The sequence below is a fragment of the Odocoileus virginianus genome, chromosome 20 (genome assembly GCF_023699985.2).
Source record: "Odocoileus virginianus isolate 20LAN1187 ecotype Illinois chromosome 20, Ovbor_1.2, whole genome shotgun sequence".
Lineage (NCBI taxonomy): Eukaryota > Metazoa > Chordata > Mammalia > Artiodactyla > Cervidae > Odocoileus > Odocoileus virginianus.
The window spans coordinates 38,311,017-38,331,017 of NC_069693.1; the positions used below are offsets into that span (position 1 = coordinate 38,311,017).

The window sequence follows — 20,001 nt, forward strand, 5'->3', positions numbered from 1 at the left end:
AGAATAATGAGCAAACAGAGAAAAATGAAGAACTAGATGGAGAGTAAATTCCTATAGTTTTACAGTTCCATTCCCTTCCTAAAACACAACCACATTTCTGCTACTCAGTTCTGTGAAATAGCCCTATAGCCTTATATTAAAGGCTTCCAAGGTAGAGCAGTGATAAAGAAGCCACCTGCCAATACAACAGATGTTAGAGATGTGGATTCGATCCCTGGGTCGGGAAGATCCCCTGGAGAAGGAAATGGCAACCCACTCCAGTATTCTTCCCAGGAAAATTCCATGGACAGAGGAGCCTGGTGGGCTACAGTCCATGGGGTTGCAAAAAAATCAGACATGACTGAGTGACTGTGCATGCTCTTATATTAAAGTCTTTTTTCATTGTATTTGCTTAGTGAAATCAGTTTTTATAGCTTTCAATTAAAAGAACCATGATTAATATAATGTTGATTCCCAGACTTAAAGAATTTCACCCATTTCCCAGCAATCATCTTTCTGGATTAATGTTCTTCAGAGCACACCTGAGAAATGCCATTATGAGAAAAGGATGTAGAAATAGTGAAACCACATGGTTTATTAATTTTTGTAATTTGAAGAGTTTTAGACTCCCAGTTTATGACTTGAATGAGCCATTTACTGGTGGAACTTCAGCTTTTGTGGGTAGGCTTGAGGGGAGAAGCAGAAGGGGTACTTTGTAAATCATTCCACTCAGCCCTCTATAGCTAGATGCAGACTAGCCCTAGGAGAGCAGTACTGTGATTCCCTTCTCAGATTTCCCCTATCCATACCACCAGATGTCTCCACTAAGGAGATTATGACTTCAGTTCTGTTTTCTTTCTCTCATAAGCTTCTCTAGAATCAAAAGTTCCAGTTGTTCAATCCAGATTCAAAAATAAAGTGAAAGAGGGGTCCCTGCATGGGAGGTGGAGAATTCTCTGACATTGCAACACTGCGTTGTTTTGTCCCAGATCACATCGGCTACGAAAGGCGTAGCAGCTCGTCAGGGCAGCTGTTCGCTAGAGTACTTGTGCGCCGATTGCCTGAGTCATGGTTCTGTAGAGGGTCATGGAGCAGTTTCCAACTCTCCCGGATAACTCCCTTAGCTCACTTCTCTTCCGAAAAGTCCCTCCAATCCAAGATTTTACCCCTCCAAAGTTTCTCTCTCACTCTGTTCCCCTGTTCCTTGGCCTCAGGTATCCGCGTCCCCAGATCCCATTGGTTCAGGATGAGGGCCAACCCAAATATAACAAAATCATCTCTCTGAGTGGGTACCATCAAGTTCATTAGTTCTCACTTAAGAATGTGATATGATCAGAATAACTGGAATGGTTGAAGGATTAGCTCTTAATAAAATTATCTTTGAACCTATCTGCTCACTTTACCTGTTAAGCATTAAATAGAATTAAAAAAGATCAGACTATTTTCTTGGCTTTATTTATTTTTGTTTGTTTTAACAGCAGTCTCTACATGTATGCTCAGTCTTTTACAGTTTCTGTTAACAGCGTCTGCACACAGGTTCTAGAGAATATTGGTTTTGAATAAGTGTCAAGAGTCTTTTACTGAGAAATTCACTATGAAGTGAAAATCTGCTTTTGGTCCATTTACAAAATTATTGTGTTTGGGGGTTGGCAGCTGCTGTTTACTTTTCATTGTATTACCACTGTAATATAAATATGTATGTTTTTCCAGTTAAGTCATCAAGCACCCAAAACTGCTCAGCTCAGTTCTACTAATTCCACAGATGGCAACTTAAATGAACTTCATATTACAATAAGATGTTGCAACCACCTGCAGTCCCGAGCAAGCCACCTGCAGCCACACCCATATGTTGTGTACAAGTTTTTTGATTTTGCAGACCATGACACAGCCATCATTCCCAGTAGCAATGATCCACAATTTGATGATCATATGTGTTTCCCAGTGCCAATGAATATGGATTTGGATCGATACCTTAAGTCAGAGTCTCTGAGTTTTTATGTATTTGATGATAGTGATACCCAGGAGAATATTTACATAGGAAAAGTCAGTGTGCCTCTGATTTCATTGGCACATGACAGATGTATTTCAGGTAAGCGTATTTCTTAAATCCATGAAATTGTTTTTAAAAAAAAGACCTAAATTATTCCTCAGTGTTATTGATATGATCTATTTGTAACTAATCTTTCTAGCCTTCTAAGATAATCTTAAACTTTGGACCGACAATATTATATTTTTATAATCATTTTCTTAATAGTTATTCTAAGGATTACAGTATGCACCTCAATATGACCCAATGCACTTAATGCTAATAACTTTCACTGAAATTTAGAAAATTCTGCCCCAATATAATTCCATTCCCTCCCACTTCCTTTGTGATTACATTGTCATATATATATATATGATATACCTATATGTGTTATAAACCCAACAGTACAATGTTAGTTATTGCTTTATATAACTTTATGACCTTTAAGAGAAGGGAGAATAGATATAGGAGACTTGTATATTAACTTACGTATTTAGCATCTCTGGTATTTATATCTTCATTTGGGTTTGAGTTACTGTCTGATGTCATTTTCTTACTCCAAATAGCTCTATTTCCTCTCCATCTTTTGTTATTATTTCATGTATTTTTTTATCTTTATATATTATAAATCCAAGATTATAATTTTGTAATTATGCAGTTGTTCTTTAAATCAGTTAAGAAATGAGGAAAAACATATTTATACTTTTTCTAATTACCTATGTAATTACCTTTATTTACCTCTGTTTCTTCATATTGATGTGAGTTACCATCTGGTATTACTTCCTATTAGCCTGAAGAAATTCTTCTAATTTGTCTTGTGAGTCAGGTCTGCTGGCAGTGAATTCACTTAAGCATTGTTATCTGGCAGTGTCTTTATATGTAGCTCTTATTTTCTGAAGGATAGTCTTGCTGGATATCATATTCTTAGCTGTCAGGTTTAGTTTATTTAAGCACTTCAGTATATCAGACAATTGATTCTGGCATTCATTGTTTCTAATGAGAAATCATCAGTTAATCTTGTTATGTTCCCTAATACATGGTACGGTTTTCAAGATTTTCTTTGGGAGTGGGGGAGGTCATTCAACAATACCACTATCATGTGTTTAGTTGTGTATCCCTTTGTGCTTTTTCTACTTATAATTTGTTGAGCTTCTTTATGTATAGGGTACTATTAGGTATCTAATTTGGGGAGTTTTCTGCCCTTATTTCTTCAGTTATTTTTTTCTGCCCTTTCTTCCACTTCTTAGGTTCCTGTTACACATATGTTCATATGTTTAATGGTGTCCTACAGGTATCTGAGGCTCTGTTCATTTTTCTTCATTTTTTTTTCTTTTCAGCTTGGATAATCACTATTGATTAGTCTTCAAGTTCATTGAATCTTCTGCCAGCTCATATCTCCTACTAAGCCCCTCTATTGAATTTTTTCATTTCAGTAATTATACTTTTCAACTCCAGAACTCCTTTTTAGTACTGTCTCTTTTTATTGAGATATGGTTGATGTATAATGTGTTACAGGTATACAACATAGTGATTTGTCATTTGTAAGGGTTATACTCCATTTATAGTTATAAAATATTGGCTATATTCCATATTTTATAATATATTCTAGTTCTCTTTTTATAATTTCTCTCTATTATGTTCTCTGTTTTATAATTCATTGTCATCGACTTTCCTTTAATTCTTTAAATTTATTTTTTTGGCTCTTTGAACATATTTACAATAGCTGCTCTCAGGTCTTTGCTGAGTCTAACATCTGGCTGCCCTGAGAAAGCATCTCTGGGTGACACTCTATCTGTGTATGTAGCACATTCTCCCCCCTGTTTCTTTGTGTAGCTCATGAATTTTTTTTGCTGTTGTTTAAATTTGGACATTCAGGACACCATATTTTAGCATCCATAGATTCTAACCCTCCACAGGATTTCTGTTGCTGTTATTGTTTGTTTGGTGACTTGGCCTGTATCATTTCTGTAGTTTTGTTTCCCTTGCTGTAGCCACTGATGTCTCTGCTAAGTTTTTGTCTTAATTTTAAGCCTGAACATAGTTTAGTGGTCAGCCTGTGGTTGTTGAAAGTTGTGTTCAAACACCTTGAGCTGTCAGGCTTCCACCCTTTGCCTTTGGGTCAATGTATGGCTTAGGTAATGCATTCAATGTTTAGATAGTCTATAAGTCTCACATTCAGCCAGGGACAAATAGCTTCTTGTTGTTCAATTGCTAAGTCATGTCCGACTCTTTGTGACCCTGTGAACTGCAGCATGCCAGGCTTCCCTGTCCTTCACCATCTCCCAGAGTTTGCTCAAACTCATGTCCATTGAGTGGTCAAATACTGGAGCTTTAGCTTCAACATCAGTCCTTCCAGTGAATATTCAGGGTTGATTTCCTTTAGGATCGACTGATTTGATCTCCTAGTTGTCCAAGGGACTCTAAACAGTCTTCTCCAGCACCACAATTCAAAAGCATCAATTCTTTGGTGTTCAGTTTTCTTTATGGTCCAATTCTCACATCCGTACAGGACTACTAGAAAAACCATAGCTTTGACTATATGGACCTTTGTTGGTAAAGTGATGTCTCTGCTTTTTAATATACTGTCTAGGTTTATCAGGTAGCTCTCATAGCTTAGTTGATGAATCTGCCTGCAATGCAGGAGGCCCAGGTTCAATTCCTGGGTTGGGAAAATCCCCTGGAGAAGGAAATAGCAACCCACTCCAGTATTCTTGCCTGGAGAATCCATGGACAGAGGAGCCTGGCAGTCTGTGGGGTCACAAGAGTCAGGCACAACTTAGCAACTAAACCACTAGGTTCGTCATAACTTTTCTTCCAAGGAGCAAGTGTCTTTTTATTTTGTGACTGCAGTCATCATCCACAGTGATAAATCTGTCATTGTTTCCCTTTTTTCCCCATCTATTTGCCAAGTAGACTAGAGTCTTTTCTGACCCTTATTGTTCTTACTGAGGTTCAGTAGATTTTCTTGAACAAGTGCTTGTTAATTTGTTGTATACCTTTGATCAATTTCTGGAGTTCTTAAATGAATATTTTTTATCATTTTATGTGGTGTTACCATTGCTTTTTGTGGAAAATATTTACTGATCTCTTCACTCAACCATTCTGTATGTCTCACCTGTGCCTATAATAGAAGTTTCTCACCTCCCTGTATTCCTTTTTTTCTACTTAAAGTCTAGAGTTGTTTAGTTTTTCCTAGCCAGCCATTAGAAGGAGTGTCAAACACTTGAGAACCAAGTAAAGGATACCCCTAAACAAAAGTTATGCTTGAAATATAGGTGTTTTTTTTTTCAGGTCAGGGATTTTTGTATTGAAAACTCTAGTATTAAACGATTAAAATGTGTGACTCAGTATTACATATTCAGCTAGGTGATACTTTATGTTTTGGGTGGTTTGTTTATTTTCTAGACATTTTTTGCTGTGCTACTATTAATTTGGAATGATTTAACAGATCCCAGTAAAATGTATTTAAAATTATAATAGAATAATATAGTAATATAAGGACTCCATAGGATATAACATTATTATGTATTATATATAGATAAATTTTGAAGTTTTAATGTATTTTTCTACAGAGACACAAGAATATCAAGTCAAAATGAAGGTTCTTATTTGAGTTATAACCCACATAATATCTTGGAAGAAGGCTAAAAATTCTGAAGAATCTCTGAATTTAATTTCAGTGAATTAAAATATTTATAAGTCAATTTTCTCCTCTTTGAATCAGTATTATCTGTGAGGTCTTAACTTTTAAAAGCAGTGTGCTTGAGAAATGAACCTGTCATAGATCCTTTTGTCTTATTTTATTCTCTTAAGCCATTTGAGTTGTGAGTAAAAGCTAAGTTTATTTTTAAAGTTGTGGGTAGTTTCTTTTTGCTAGTTTCTCTAGTTTCTTTAATTCTTATGGTAATAAAATTTCCCTCTAGCATTAATTACAATTATTTTTGTAATTTGACAGGAATATTTGAGTTAACAGATGATAAAAAGCATCCTGCCGGAACCATTCATGTTATATTGAAATGGAAATTTGCTTACCTTCCACCAAGTGGTTCCATAACTACTGAAGACTTAGGAAATTTCATACACAAAGAAGAGCCAGAGGTTGTTCAAAGACTACCTCCAACATCCTCTGTTAGTGCACTAATTGTAGTGAGTAACAGTGACTTTGAATTTCCTATAAAATTATTATTCCTACATAATTATTATTATTATTCCTTAATAAATAGCCACATAAAAGAGAAAAGAAATCTGAAAAGTATGTTCATTATGCTCAGTTTGACATATTGGTTTATCTTAGGCACCAACACCTAAACCAAGACGTTTAACACCTAAAGATAAGAAGGTATCTTTTATGGATATCACACCACATCAGCATTATGTAAGTAGTAAACATTCAAAATACTGCTTCCCCCCCACCCTCGCCCCACATAACAAATATTTTAAATAAATGAGTAGTATACCCTACCTGATTAAATGGAAACAGGTAAATAAAACACTTCTTCTTCCTTTATAATTTTACCTTTGTAATTGGCACTGGGTGTAAATGTTAAACAATCTTACTCTTGATCTGAATCTTCGTTGGCCCCATGTCTCTCTCCAGATATCACCCCCCGTCCTCTTTCCCCATTTACCATAAAGCAAAACAGAACAAAACTCTTCAAAAAGTTGTCTTAATTCTGTCTCCCTTTCCTCAAAACTCTTCCTTGCTCACACTAGTAAAACTTTTCCTCATTAAAATCACTCTTGCTAAGGTCACAATGACTTTCACTTTGCCATATCCAGTGGTCAATTCTCTGTCCCTATCTTAATCTCCCAGTAACTTTTGACGCAGTGGAACACTTGCTCCTTTCTCTCTTGGCCTCTGGGATACCATACTTTCCTATTTTTCCTCCAGCTTAACTTATTCTTCTCATTCACCTAGACCCCTTCTCTTCTCAGTCTGCATCTAGGTAAAGAGACCTTATCCAAAAAAAACAAAAGGAATGAGCAAACATAACAAAACAGAAACATAGTCGCAGATAGTCACAGAAACAAAGAACAAGTGTGTTTGCTAAGGGGTTGAGGGGAAGAAAAACACAGACAAAAGAGATCAGGAGACACAGACGCCCAGCTGTGAGATGGATGGGTCATGGGCATGAAAGGTACAACATGGGGAGCACAGTCAGTAACTGAGTGGTGTCTTTGTATGCTGACACAGCCTAACCACTGTGCTTATTGTAGTGATCATTTGGAAATGTATAGAAATATCAGATCACTGTGTTATTTAACAGGAAACTAACACAGTGTTACAGGTCAGTTATACTTCAAAACCACATAGATACACTACCATGTGTTAGATAGAGAGCCAGTGGGAAGCTGCTGTGTGGGCACTGGGTGTCCAACCCGGTGCGCTGAGAAAACCGTGAGGGGGCGCGATGGGGCAGGGGTTGGCGGGAAGCTTCAGGATGCAGGGGACACATGTCTGCTTGTGGCTGATTCACGCTGTTGTATGGCAGAAGCCAGCACAATGTTATAAAGCAATTGCCCTCCAATTAAAAATAAATTTTAAAAAGCTCATAGGAAAAAAGATCAGATTTCTGATTACCAGAAGCAGGGGATGGGGAAGGGAGAATTGGATGAATGTGGTCAAAAGTACAAACTTCCAGTTGTAAAGTGTAAATAAGTATTAGAGATGTAATGTCCAACATGATAAATATAATTAATACTGCTATATGTTATATATAAAAATTGTTAAGAGAGTAAATGCTAAGTGTATGTGTATGTGTGTGTGAAAAAGTCTTAGGATGATTTAGGATTTAATACAAAATACAAAATAACATATATGCACATTTTCACATTAATATAAGGAGACCTCTACTCTTCCTGAAGATAGGAAGGAAATTTCACCAGACGTGGAACTTATACCAGAAAGAGAAATTGATATGCCAACTGTTTCACATATTCCTGAGGTATGTGTTTATGTTAAAATTATCTTGAAAGGTTTCTTTTTTAAGTACTTTGTCTTTGCTTTGACATGGATCATTGGGACTTCCCTGGTGGTCCAGTGGTTAAGAATCCCCCTGCCAATACAGGGGATACAGGTTCAACCCCTAGTCCAGAAACTAAGATCCCACATGCTGCAGGGCAACTGAGATCGTGAGCTGCAACTTTTCTTTTTTTTTCCATTTATTTTTATTAGTTGGAGGCTGATTACTTAACAGTATTGTAGTGGGTTTTGCCATACATTGACATGAAGAGCCGCAGCTTCTGAAGCCTGTACACTCAAGAGCCTGTGGTCTGCAACAAAAGAAGCCACTGCAACCAGAAGCCTACACACCACAATTAGAGAGTAGCCTCCACTTGCCACAACTAGAGAAAGCCCACATGCAGCAACGGAGAGCCCCATGCACTGCAATGAAGACCCAGTGCAGCCAAAAATGAAAAAAAAAAATTTTTTTAAAGAAATCATATCAGTGATCCCATTCTATATGACTTCCGTGGAATAGAAAGGTCCAACATATTACCAGTGTAATAGTTATAATTATGCAGACATTAGTGGGTAGTAAATACACATACTAATTAAAGTATAATGTAAAATTCATTTTGAGATTAATGCTTCTGAATATTTAGTTTGTATTCAGATTTTAATTTATCTGCATATTTTCATTTGTGCAGCTTAAGTGATTCTTTTCTCATGAATCAAATATAAAGTGCATGTCAGTATATTTACTTGCTTTATTATCATTCAAGGGCTTCAGCAAGAATACTATAAATGTGATAAAAGCAATACTATATCACTGTGCTTTTTTTTTTTTTAATTAGTTGGAGGCTAATTACTTTACAATATTGTAGTGGGTTTTGTCATACATTGACATGAATCAGCCATGGATTTACATGTGTTCCCCATCCCGATCCCCCCTCCCACCTCCCTCTCCACCCGATCCCTCTGGGATCACTGTGCTTTTATCACTGTGCTTTTGCTTCTTCAGGTTCCTCAGGAAAGCAGTGTAGATAAGGTAAAAGAGAATACTGAGAAAATGCAGCAAGGAAAAGATGACGATGTGTCTTTACTGTCTGAGGGTCAACTTGCAGAACGAAGTTTGACTTCTTCTGAAGATGAAACAGAAATAACTGAAGAACTGGAACCAGAAGGTGACTTCCTTTTTTAAATTACCATTATTTCCCTGACTCTACTTTGTTTAATCTGTTCATGCCTCATGGAACATCTTCATTTAATCATGAGTCTACTTCATGATAGCTATTTCTTAACAGAAATGATGGGATGTAGTTCAGTCTCGTCAGGTGTGGTCAGGTGGAATTGTTGCATATCTTATTTCAAACTCAGTGCACCACAACGGAATACAAGTATTGTTGCTGACCATGTTCCATATTTATATTTTAAATGACTTTATATTCTCTTTGGGTTCAGTACTATTATCTGGGTTATTCTAGAGGACTTGATTTTTTAAAAATGAAGAAAGAAAGGCAACCTACATACAACATGATTTCACTTATATAAACATCTAGAAAAGGCAAACTAATCTATTGTGACAAAACATTTAAGTGGTTGCCTAGGGAAGGACGAATGGAAATATAAAGATGCAGGAGGAAAAACTTTACAGGGGGCATGAAGAAATATTGGGGGTGATAGTTCACTATCTTAATTATGGTGATGGTTTCACAGAATTATTTATTTGTCAAAATACATATTTCCAAAATGTAAATACAAATTTTGCACACAAATTTGTGTGGTTTATTATATGTCAACTTTACTGCAATAAAAACTATAAAACTTTTTAAAATATTTTTAAATAGTAGGAATAACTTGATTTTTTACACGATAGTATAGGTTAGGCTGTTGGAAAATATGATTATCATGTTCTTTTAAAATTTTTTATTTTAATTTTATACTTGAACAAGCAGTATTTTTATTTCATTTTCTCTTTTCTAAAATGTAGTTCAGTTCAGTCGCTCAGTCGTGTCTGACTCTTTCCGACCCCATGGACTGCAGCACACCAGGCTTCCCTGTCCTTCACCATCTCCTGGAGCTTGCTCAAACTCATGTCCATCAAGTTGATGATGCCATCCAACCCTCTCATCCTCTGTCGTCCCCTTCTCCTCCTGCCTTCAGTGTTTCCCAGCATCAGGGTCTTTTCCAATGAGTCAGTACTAAAATGTAATGTAAACCTAATTCTCTTCAGTGCCAAAAAAATTCAGACATGATTATCATATTTTTCTTTTATGGTTACCCTTGTAATGTATGCTTATTTCTCTCCATTTCACAGGGTACAAATGTAATTGGTTTAACAGATTTAAACCAATAAAATTTTATTTCTTAACAGATGAAGAAGACAGATCAGCTTCTGACAGTGATGAGTGCATTATTCCAGGTCCTAGCTCCAAGAATATCAAACAGGTCAGTAACCTGATATCAACCAAAAATGTTCTGAAATAAAGCTACTTTTCATTCATAGTTTATAAGTCTTTATATATGAAAATCTTAAGGAAGAATATTTCTGGAAAAAATGTAATGTATTATCATAATCTTATCCAGGTAATCATCTAGTATAAGAAAATTGTATTTATACTTTCATTATGTAATGGGCCATAACATATAAGTGTCAGTTTTGCTTACATGTTTTAGAGTACCTAACATCTGTAGCTTCAGTAGTTACTTGTTCAAATCGGTTGACTTCTCTGATTCCTTTGCAGAACCATTACACAAAGATATATTAAATCAAATCTGAATTTTAAAGAATTTCCAAAATGTGAGATTGCCTTTAATATGTAAATTCATAAACTGTTCATATCTAAATATGTCACTGATAAACTGTTAAAGTTATTTCATTCTGTCCAAAAATTAAACTTTCTTAGAAGGTAATTTCATATATGTATACCTTGCTTGTTTTGTAGCACATTGCTGAAAAGTAGTATATATGTAAATTGAAATTTTGAAAAGAAAGTTATACTTTACTTTACATTGGAAGTATCCCACTTACCAGAGCATTTTTCATTGTCAGGGGAGAAAAAAGGTTTTATAAAGTAAACATAAGTAAAGTGGTAGCTTTTTTATTCATCTAAGTTAATTTTCCTGAAATGATTAATTGTATTCCTTTATTTTTTTAAGAATTGCAATACTTATTTCAACTCTTAAAATCTCACATTTTTAGCTTAATCTTTCTACTGAACAAGCTCATAGAACAGAACATTTCAGATGTCACAGGTGCCTCCATAAAATAGAGAAATCCATTGTTTCTGTGATTGAGAAATACAAACAGATGATTGATAAATACATCATCTGTTCAAAGTTTTATTATCATTGTTATATGATTGTTAATTATAATAACATCATTTAATGTATAACGTACTGATATATGGAATTCTCCAGTATTCTTGCCTGGAGAATTTCATGGACAGAGGAGCCTGACGGGCTACAGTCCATGGGGCCACAAAGAGTCAAACATGACTGAGCCAGTAACACTTTCACTTTCACCCACATTAGGGTTTTCCAGATGGCGCAGTGATTAAGAATCTGCCTGCCAGTACAGGAGACATGGGTTCCATTCCTGAATCAGAACATCCTCTGGAGTAGGAAATGGCAGCCTGCTCCAGTATTCTTGTCTGGAAAATTCCACAGACAGAGGAGCCTGGCAGGGGTCCATGGGATCTCAGAGTCCGACACGACTGAGCACACACTCATGTACCCACATTAAGAAGTATAATCCGCTTGACTCAGTCTGCCAGCTCAAATGTTAAATCTCATCCAGAGACACCTTAATAGACTTACCCAGAATAATGTTTGACCAAACAGTTGTATACCTCATGGCCCAGTCAACTTGACATATAAAGTTAACCATCACATCATTTTACTAAGAACACTCCATTTAAGAGTTGTAGGCCTGCAAGTTTGATTCAGATATTTCTTTCTCACATGCTTCACATTTCTTTCTCAGTAGTTCTGCAAGACTCTGCTTACTTTCATAATGATTTTTGGATACCTTACATGGTTTAGCCTTTGAACATAAAAGTATGAGATACTGAATCAGTCCTAGGGCCTAAGGGACTAGTACCAAAGGATTTATTTCTCTAGCAGATTTACAAACAGCACTCATCTCTCTTATTATAACTCGGTGATTCCCAGGGATTCACCATCTGCAATTGGTAATCAAGTCTTCTCCCTAAGGGGGTAAATAGAGCATTCTGGCCCTGCCCTCAGGAAACATTATACTAATTGGGAAGATGTGTTCATGAAAAGTCAAGTGTTAATTCATCAGTTAAATTACAATCTAAAACAATCAGGAGACAATACCACCAATGATTAGTAGATATTTGAGCTAAAGAATAAAGCTGTTCAGGGCCCATCTTCCTCATTTTCCAAATAAGTAAACTGAGACCTTGAAATAAGGTGACTGGCTGACAGTCATGCCACTAATGAAGGAAGTTCAGAGGAAGGAGAAATTTGGAGTGATTTTTCAGTAGACTTCATTAAGGATATGCCCATAAGCTGCTCACCCACCCTCTTTCTTGGGAGTTTCATGTCTGCTTTTTCTCATTTTAAGCTGATTTTTTTCTGCTTCACTTGCCCAAAGATAGCCCCACAAAATGCCCAAGCCCAAAGAGAAAGATCTGATCAGCTACGTCTAGCCTCTGGATTGGATCCATGTTTATCAGTTGTGGTCCTTTGACCCATTCAGCTGTAACCAGTCACGTAGTGAAGAGTGTCCACTTTAACTGTAACATCTCAAATATGGGGATTCATGGCAGCAAGCACAAAGTCATGTGCATGTTAGTACTGGTAGAGGATGCACAGTGTGTTTCAGAAGTAAGAATACACTAACTAGAGCAACCTTTCTGCAGAACAGGGTAGAAGGTTTCAGATATGATGGAGAAGACTAAATATTTTGGATTTTATCCAGGAGATACTAGGGAGATATTGCAACAGTTAACTTTATTTTCTAAACATTGTATTCATCATCTAAAGGTCAGTTTCAAAGAATGGGGAAATGTTATCTGAAATTACATCATCTCAGACCAGAGATTTCCCCCCGGGGCAGTTTTGCCATGCGAGGGATGCATTTTGGCAACGTCTGGAGGTGTTTTTGGTTGTCGCCCTGGGAGGGACGACTACTGGCATCTAGTGGATGGAAGTCAGGGTTGCTGCTTAACCTGCTGCAAAGCTCAGGCCCCACAGCAAAGACCTGTCTGGCCCAAAACATCAGTAGTGCTGAGGCTGAGAAGTCCTGTATCAGACTTATCAATGGATTCGTGTATATTGACAGCATTGCTAGCATCTCAGTGCAGTTGTACAGTGCTCTTAACTAAGAATAAAGAATTTAATTTAACAAAGAAGTTTAATGAAAGAGCTATTCCTCTAAAATATTCAACTAATTCTAATGTACACATATATTTTTCCTTTGGAGTAAATTGCATTTTTTCCTTATTACTTCCAGAAAAGTAATTTGTGTTACTTTGCTACAGCCTAATAACAGCCTTCACTACCAAAATGCGACTTCCTATAATGATTTTTGATGCCATCTCAGAAGTGTGAATTATTGTTTCAAGCAACCAGCTATTCTAAGCAATGCTTTATGCCTTGGTAGCCATTAATCAAGTTCCTATGTGGTTTTTCAAATTCTACGTTTAGTAGAAGGTACTGACCAGTACCTTATGTTAATAGGTGAAATTTAATTTTATTAAATTATATAACAAATACAGTAAAATGGTATAATCTTTGAACACGGGAACAAACCTCAGGAGATCATCATAATGGTGAAATACAGCATTTTCTAGTGATTGTACCGATTCTTCTGTGTGCTTCTTTTGCAAATCATTTAATACCAATCATGGAACCTTTGTCTTTGTAAAGATTGCAAAAGTGGTACAAAGAACTCCTGAATACATTTCACTCAGATTCATCAGTTGTTAATGTTTGCTGCACTCTTTTTAATCATTTCTATTCTCTCTCCTATATACATATATGTATGTATGCATTATATACACACATTCTTACATACATAATTGTAGTGAATCATTTGATAGTTGCAGAAATCATGCCCCTTTATCCCTAAATACTTCAGAATAATAATACAATACAATAATACAATAATAATAATACAATAATAATACAATCTAATCTACAATTCTTAGTAAGATTTTGTGGGTTGTCCCTGTATTATCATTTATAGCAAGTTATTAACCTGGTCCAGGATCAAATCTAGATCACACATTGCGTTTAGTTGTCACGCCCCTTTGGCCTCCTTCAATCCATAATGGTTCCTCAGCCTTCCATGGAGTTAGTCTTTCATAACATTGACTTTTTCTAAGAATGCAGGCCATTTATATTGTGAAATGTCCTTCAGTTTGAATCGGTGTGATTTCTCCCCTCATTGGATTCAGCTTATGTGTTTGGGTGGGAATCCTACAGAAGCAATGCTGTGTCCTTTTCAGTGCTTAATACCAGGAGACACAGGATGTCATTTTCTCCCACTGCTGATATTCACTTTTTAAGCATAAAAACTTTTGTGGCTCCTTAATTTCTTCTTTCATCTCCTCTTTCAGAACTGCTTCAGGTAGAAATCTCAGGACACTATTATAATAGCTCTCTTTGGAAGGGAAGATATTACTGAATGGCTAATAGGTAATATCTCCTTTAGTTCTCACAGCTATTCTTCATTCATTAGCATCTACTGTGTGTCATACAAGAAGCAATCCATGGCTCCCAAAAATTTACATTCTAGGGGAAATACATTTATAGTGCAGAGGTCAGTGCTGGGAGATTGGAATGCACAACTGCTCTGAGAACATTCAAGAGGGGTGCCTAACTCAGCATGAGGGATCCTCATCAGGGATAGCTTCCTAGAGTTAGTGAAGCCTGAGCCAACTGTGGAAGATGATTAAGAGTTAGTGAAAGCAAAGGAATAAAAAGCATGAGACTTTGAGAGAGTGCAGAGAACATGGCTTATTCTCAGAGTCAGAATGGTTTTGGTTGGGCCAAGCCTAGGGCACACAGGGGGAGCCCCAGGAGAAGATGCTGAAACAATAGGCCTGTCCAGATCATTGAGGCCTCTGTATATCAGCTGAGGAAGCTGAAGTCTATCCTGCTGTTCTTTGAGCAGCCAGTGAAGATTTTTAAGGGAGGAGGATGATCACTCACTCATTAAACAGGTGTAGCCAGTAAGCATTTACTGTGTCCCCGCCCCTGTTCTAGGGACTGGGAATTCAGCAGTAAGAGAAATAAGTCTCTTGCTTTTGGGGAGCTTACACTCTTAAATCGCATTTTAAAAGATCTTGTTATCAATAGTATAAAGAATAGAGGCACAGAGATTAGTTAAAAGGTAATTAACCCTACTCTGGTTATCTCCACTGTGTAGAAATGTTTTAAATTGCCTTTACCTATAGCTATAATGTCACCAAGTTGAGAATAAAAGTAGTGTCCTAGATAAAAATCATTTATGCCAATTACACTCTGAATTTCAGTCATCGCCTGCACTGTGTAAGCAATTTAAGATCATTCAGTTTCTTTTTTTCATGTTACAGAATCTGACAGCCCATAGTTACTTTTTAGAAATGTCGATCCTTGAAAGGAATCTAACAGATTTCCCAGGACTTAGACATATTACTCGGTTCTTCCTCTTTTCTTCATGTCTGTGATGTATAATTAATCATAGATTACTTCATTTTGTTTCATTTCATTTACAACATTTATGAGCTTCACTTTGTCAGAATGAAATGCTTGTCCCCTCCTTTCCTTTCCAAAGTGGCATAATTAGTGTTAGCATCTTTTTTAACAGGCTACATAAAGTTTAGTGGCTGGATTAAATCAAGTCATTAACATAATGTGCTACCCAATTTGCCCCTATCTCTCTTCGTTTCCAGGACATCAAAGTGCCACAGAGCACCAGTGTAATTGGGCCTTGCTGGCCTGTCAGATTCCGTCAGCCTGATGACTGCTGCCTTTACTAAAAAGCTTCTAGGCATGATAATTAATGGGGGTGGGGTGGGGAGAGAGTCTGAGAAATGTAAAACTTTGGACATTTCTCTATGAATATTTTATTAATTTGAATAATCAGAAGTTAACAGTATCAATTTGATGTATAATACATTGATTAAAAGCCTTGTTTTAGGTGCTCAAAATAGATATCAAAACTGAAAATTCGCATCTGCCATGGCATTAAGAAAAAAAGAATTATAAATCCTTCTTTCACATTATTTCTGATTTTTACCATTTAAGCAGTGCATTGTTCAGTTTTCACAACTAAATGCATTGCTTTCAACTCACAGATTTCTTAAGGTGTGCCCACAGGTGAGAACGAGAAATCACAGGCTCAAACAATAACTCTCTTTTTTGTGCGATGCATGTTTACATCTTTCTCCGTTCCTAACTAACAGCAGTTTTGTAAAAGCTGCCATAGTCAATCGGATTAAAATGTAGTTCCACCTGGAAGCCAGGTTCTCTTGAACAAAGTGAGCTGGCATTCCCAGGCAATTGCAGTATTGATGTCCAGTGAAAATGTTTTAGAGCTTTTGCAAAAGACAGAATGCATAAAGCGATTCACTGTTGGCATTCCTGTATTAAAAGTGATTAAGTCACTTCAGAATCAATATGATATCCTATCAGTGGGTAAAGTACACCCCTCCCACTGTTTTACATATGGAAGCTTAAGCTACCTAACCAAAAATACTGTATTACTCTCCTGATATTAGTTGCTTTTAAACTTATTTTTAATATTTTGCAACTTAATTATCTCTTGCTGATATACCATGAACTATATACTGCTACATATAGCAGTATATATAGTATATACTGTGTATACTAGTATATATAATATATGTATAGTATATAGTACATACTATATATAGTATATAGCAGTATACTCTGCTTCTTTACACATGTACATAATATTACATTGTATAGCTAAACTTTATTTATTTAAATAAGTGCCTTTTCATGGACCCTTTGGTTTCTATCAGTTTTTGCCAATATAAACACTTCTAGCTGAAATGTTTTTATACATAATGTATGAAAATTACTTTCTGACATCACACTTTTTGTCAAACTAATGAGTAAGAAATTATATCACTGATGATTCCATTTTAAAAGCGAACAAAAAGATATATTTGTACATACATGCTTATGTATTTTTATATGAGCAAACAGATCTAACATTGGGGTTCATGTAAGCAAAGGAAAGGCTTCTCAGGTGGTTCAGTGGTAAAGAATCTACCTGCCAATGCAGGAGAAGCAGGAGACATGAGTTCAATCCATGGTTTAGGAAGATCCGCCCTGGTGGAGGAAATGGCAACCCACTTCAGTATTGTTGGCAGAGAAATCCCATGGACAGAGGAGCTTGGCAGGCTACAGTCCATGGGGTTGCAAAGAGTCAGACATGAGCACACACAAGCAAAGAAAATGTTTGAAAGTATATAATCAAAACATTGTACTGCAGTATCTCGGGGGCATGGGTCTGGGCAAGAGTCAGCAAACTATAACCCATGTGTCAAATCCAGCCCTCTACTTATTTTTGTAAATAAAGTCTTATTGGAACACACCACACCCATCATTACAGGTTGTCTGTGGCCTTTTCACGTACAAGAGCAGCGTTGAGTATTGCCACCAGAGGCCATTATAGCCTGCCATGCAAAAAATATCTGCTATCTGGCCTTTACCGGAAAGAAACATCTGCCAACTCCTAAGTTAGGGAATGGGAGGAAACGAGGAACTTTGATATTTTACTTTCTAGAATTTATATTGTTGAATTATTTTTAGTGATGAGTATAGACTGCTTCTGGGCTCCCCTAGTGGCTCAGCGATAAAGAATCCACCTGCAATGCAGGAGATGTGGGTTCGATCCCTGGGTTGGGAAGATCCCCTGTGCCCCCTGGAGGAGGGCACAGCAACTGACTCCAGTATTCTTGGCTGCAGAATCCCATGGACAGAGAAGCCTGGCGGGCTACAATCCATGGGGTCACAAAGAGTCAGACACAGCTGAAGCGACTGAGCACGCACACACGCATAGACTGCTTCTAAACAGGGAATAATTTGTTAGCTAATTCTGTACTAAAACGTTAACTAATAACTGAAGAATAGTTTAATATGAGTTGTAGAAGCTTTTCTATAAATGTCTTAGAGAGGGTCAATAAATAGAGGGTGAGTCTTTTCTGGTTTAGAGCCATGGATTTCCCAAGTGTGGTCCTCAGACTAGCAGCATCAGCATGACCTGAGAATTTGTGAGTGATGCAAATTCTTGGACCCCACGCTAGACCTAATGAATCAGAAACTCTGAGTTGGGAGCCCAGCAATCTGTCTTGTCAGCTCTTTCACGCTGTCCTGGGGCATGCTGAAACTTGACAACCACCTCTTTAGGGGGAGGCTGTACTTCTCACCATGACTACATGTTAGAGCCACATAGGGAGCACATTTAAATGCCAAGGCCCAGGCTCCACTCAAATCAGTTAGACCAGCATTTCCTTTAAAGCTCCCCGAGTGATCTCGTAGGCAGCCAAAATTGAGGGTCACTATATTATCACATCTGTTCTCAATGATGTTTAAAGTGCAACAGCATATCAAAATCACCTGAAATTGAGGGTCATTTTAAAAATTCTTCCCTTCTTCACAGTACTGCCATAGTAAGCCACAGTTAATGATGGAGACTGTCGTATCCCTCAGGTGTATTAGGAAAAAATATTCCAACCATTGCTTTAGAACATGTGGTAACAAGCTTCTGTAATTTGCTGACCATTATAGATACAGTAATTTTCATGGTATATAAAGGAGACAATATTCTAAAAATAAACACTCTTAACCTCAGCATCATTTTGATCTCCAACACTGAAGTTTTTACTATTTATATTATTTGTTCAACACAGTATGTTTTAACAGAACATATGATAAAAGAAAGGTTACTTCCACTGATGAAAACTGGATTGAGTTTGTTTTGTTTTGTTTGTTAAAAACATTATCACCTTAACAGTTTGTGCTCTTCTTTACTGTTATTTCTCCCAAAGAACTATTATTATTTTTAAAATCAAAGACTTTTCAACCAAAACTTGCATGAAGAATGGATTTGATTACTAATAAGTGGAAGCTCTGGAGCCTAGTATGAGGTCTAGGGGACTCTTTTTGAGTCTCTGAGATGCTTGTGCCTACCCCCCAGCCTAAAGAAGGCAAGTTATAAGAATCGTCTTTAATCATTAATCATTCCTACCTGTTCTACTTACTTATGACTCTATCAGTACCAATGCTGAGTTTGACTTTTTGAACCAAATATTTTGAGCTTGTCTCAGACCTCACTTCAATTAAACTTTTATTCTTAAAGGTCATAGACATAGATTCATTACCTTCCATTTCCATTTTGTCTCAATTGTTATAAAGCACCAAGTTCTTCATAGGCTTTATTTTATTTACACACACACATACACAAAACATTTTTATGATGATAAAATAATACTCATGTAAACTTGTGTAACCATTTGGAAAGTAACTTGATAATCCTGTTAATTTCTCATATCTGTCACCCAGCAATTCTAAGAGAACCACTCACATACACAAGAAAACAAAAGGATATTCAATGCAGCATTGTTTTAATTGCAAAAAGTTTTAAACATTTTGTTCATCAGTAGAGAAACAGACTCAGTTCAGCTCAGTCATGTCCAACTCTTTGCAACCCCATTGACTGCAGCACACCAGGCTGTCCATCACCAACTCCCGGAGCTCACTCAAACTCATGTCCATCGCGTCAGTGATGCCATCCAACCATCTCATCCTCTGTCATCCCCTTCTCCCCTGCCTTCAGATCTTTCCCAGCATCAGAGTCTTTTCCAATGAGTCAGTTCTTCGCATGAGGTGGCCAAAGTATTGGAGTCTCAGCTTCAGCATCAGTCCTTCCAGTGAATATTCAGGACTGATTTCTTTTAGGAGTGCCTGGTTGGATCTCCTTGCAGTCCAAGGGAATCTCAGGAGTCTTCTCCAACACCGCAGTTCAAAAGAGAAATAGAATAGAAATTAATTACATATATTATAT

The 20,001-nt window shown here is 36.8% G+C and overlaps 1 protein-coding gene across 3 annotated transcripts in view; it reads left to right on the plus strand.

The window, feature by feature from the left end:
- RPGRIP1L (RPGRIP1 like) overlaps window positions 1-20,001 on the plus strand; it is a 96,331-nt gene that overhangs the window by 52,155 nt on the left and 24,175 nt on the right. For 2 of the 3 annotated variants that reach the window (XM_020873080.2, XM_070451296.1), the window contains 6 exons: window positions 1,690-2,068; window positions 5,961-6,151; window positions 6,300-6,380; window positions 7,849-7,950; window positions 8,971-9,133; window positions 10,324-10,397. In XM_020873080.2, coding sequence (XP_020728739.2) covers window positions 1,690-2,068; window positions 5,961-6,151; window positions 6,300-6,380; window positions 7,849-7,950; window positions 8,971-9,133; window positions 10,324-10,397 — 990 coding nt within the window. The remainder of the gene's footprint in view (window positions 1-1,689; window positions 2,069-5,960; window positions 6,152-6,299; window positions 6,381-7,848; window positions 7,951-8,970; window positions 9,134-10,323; window positions 10,398-20,001) is intronic. The other variant, XM_020873082.2, reaches the window with a different exon arrangement.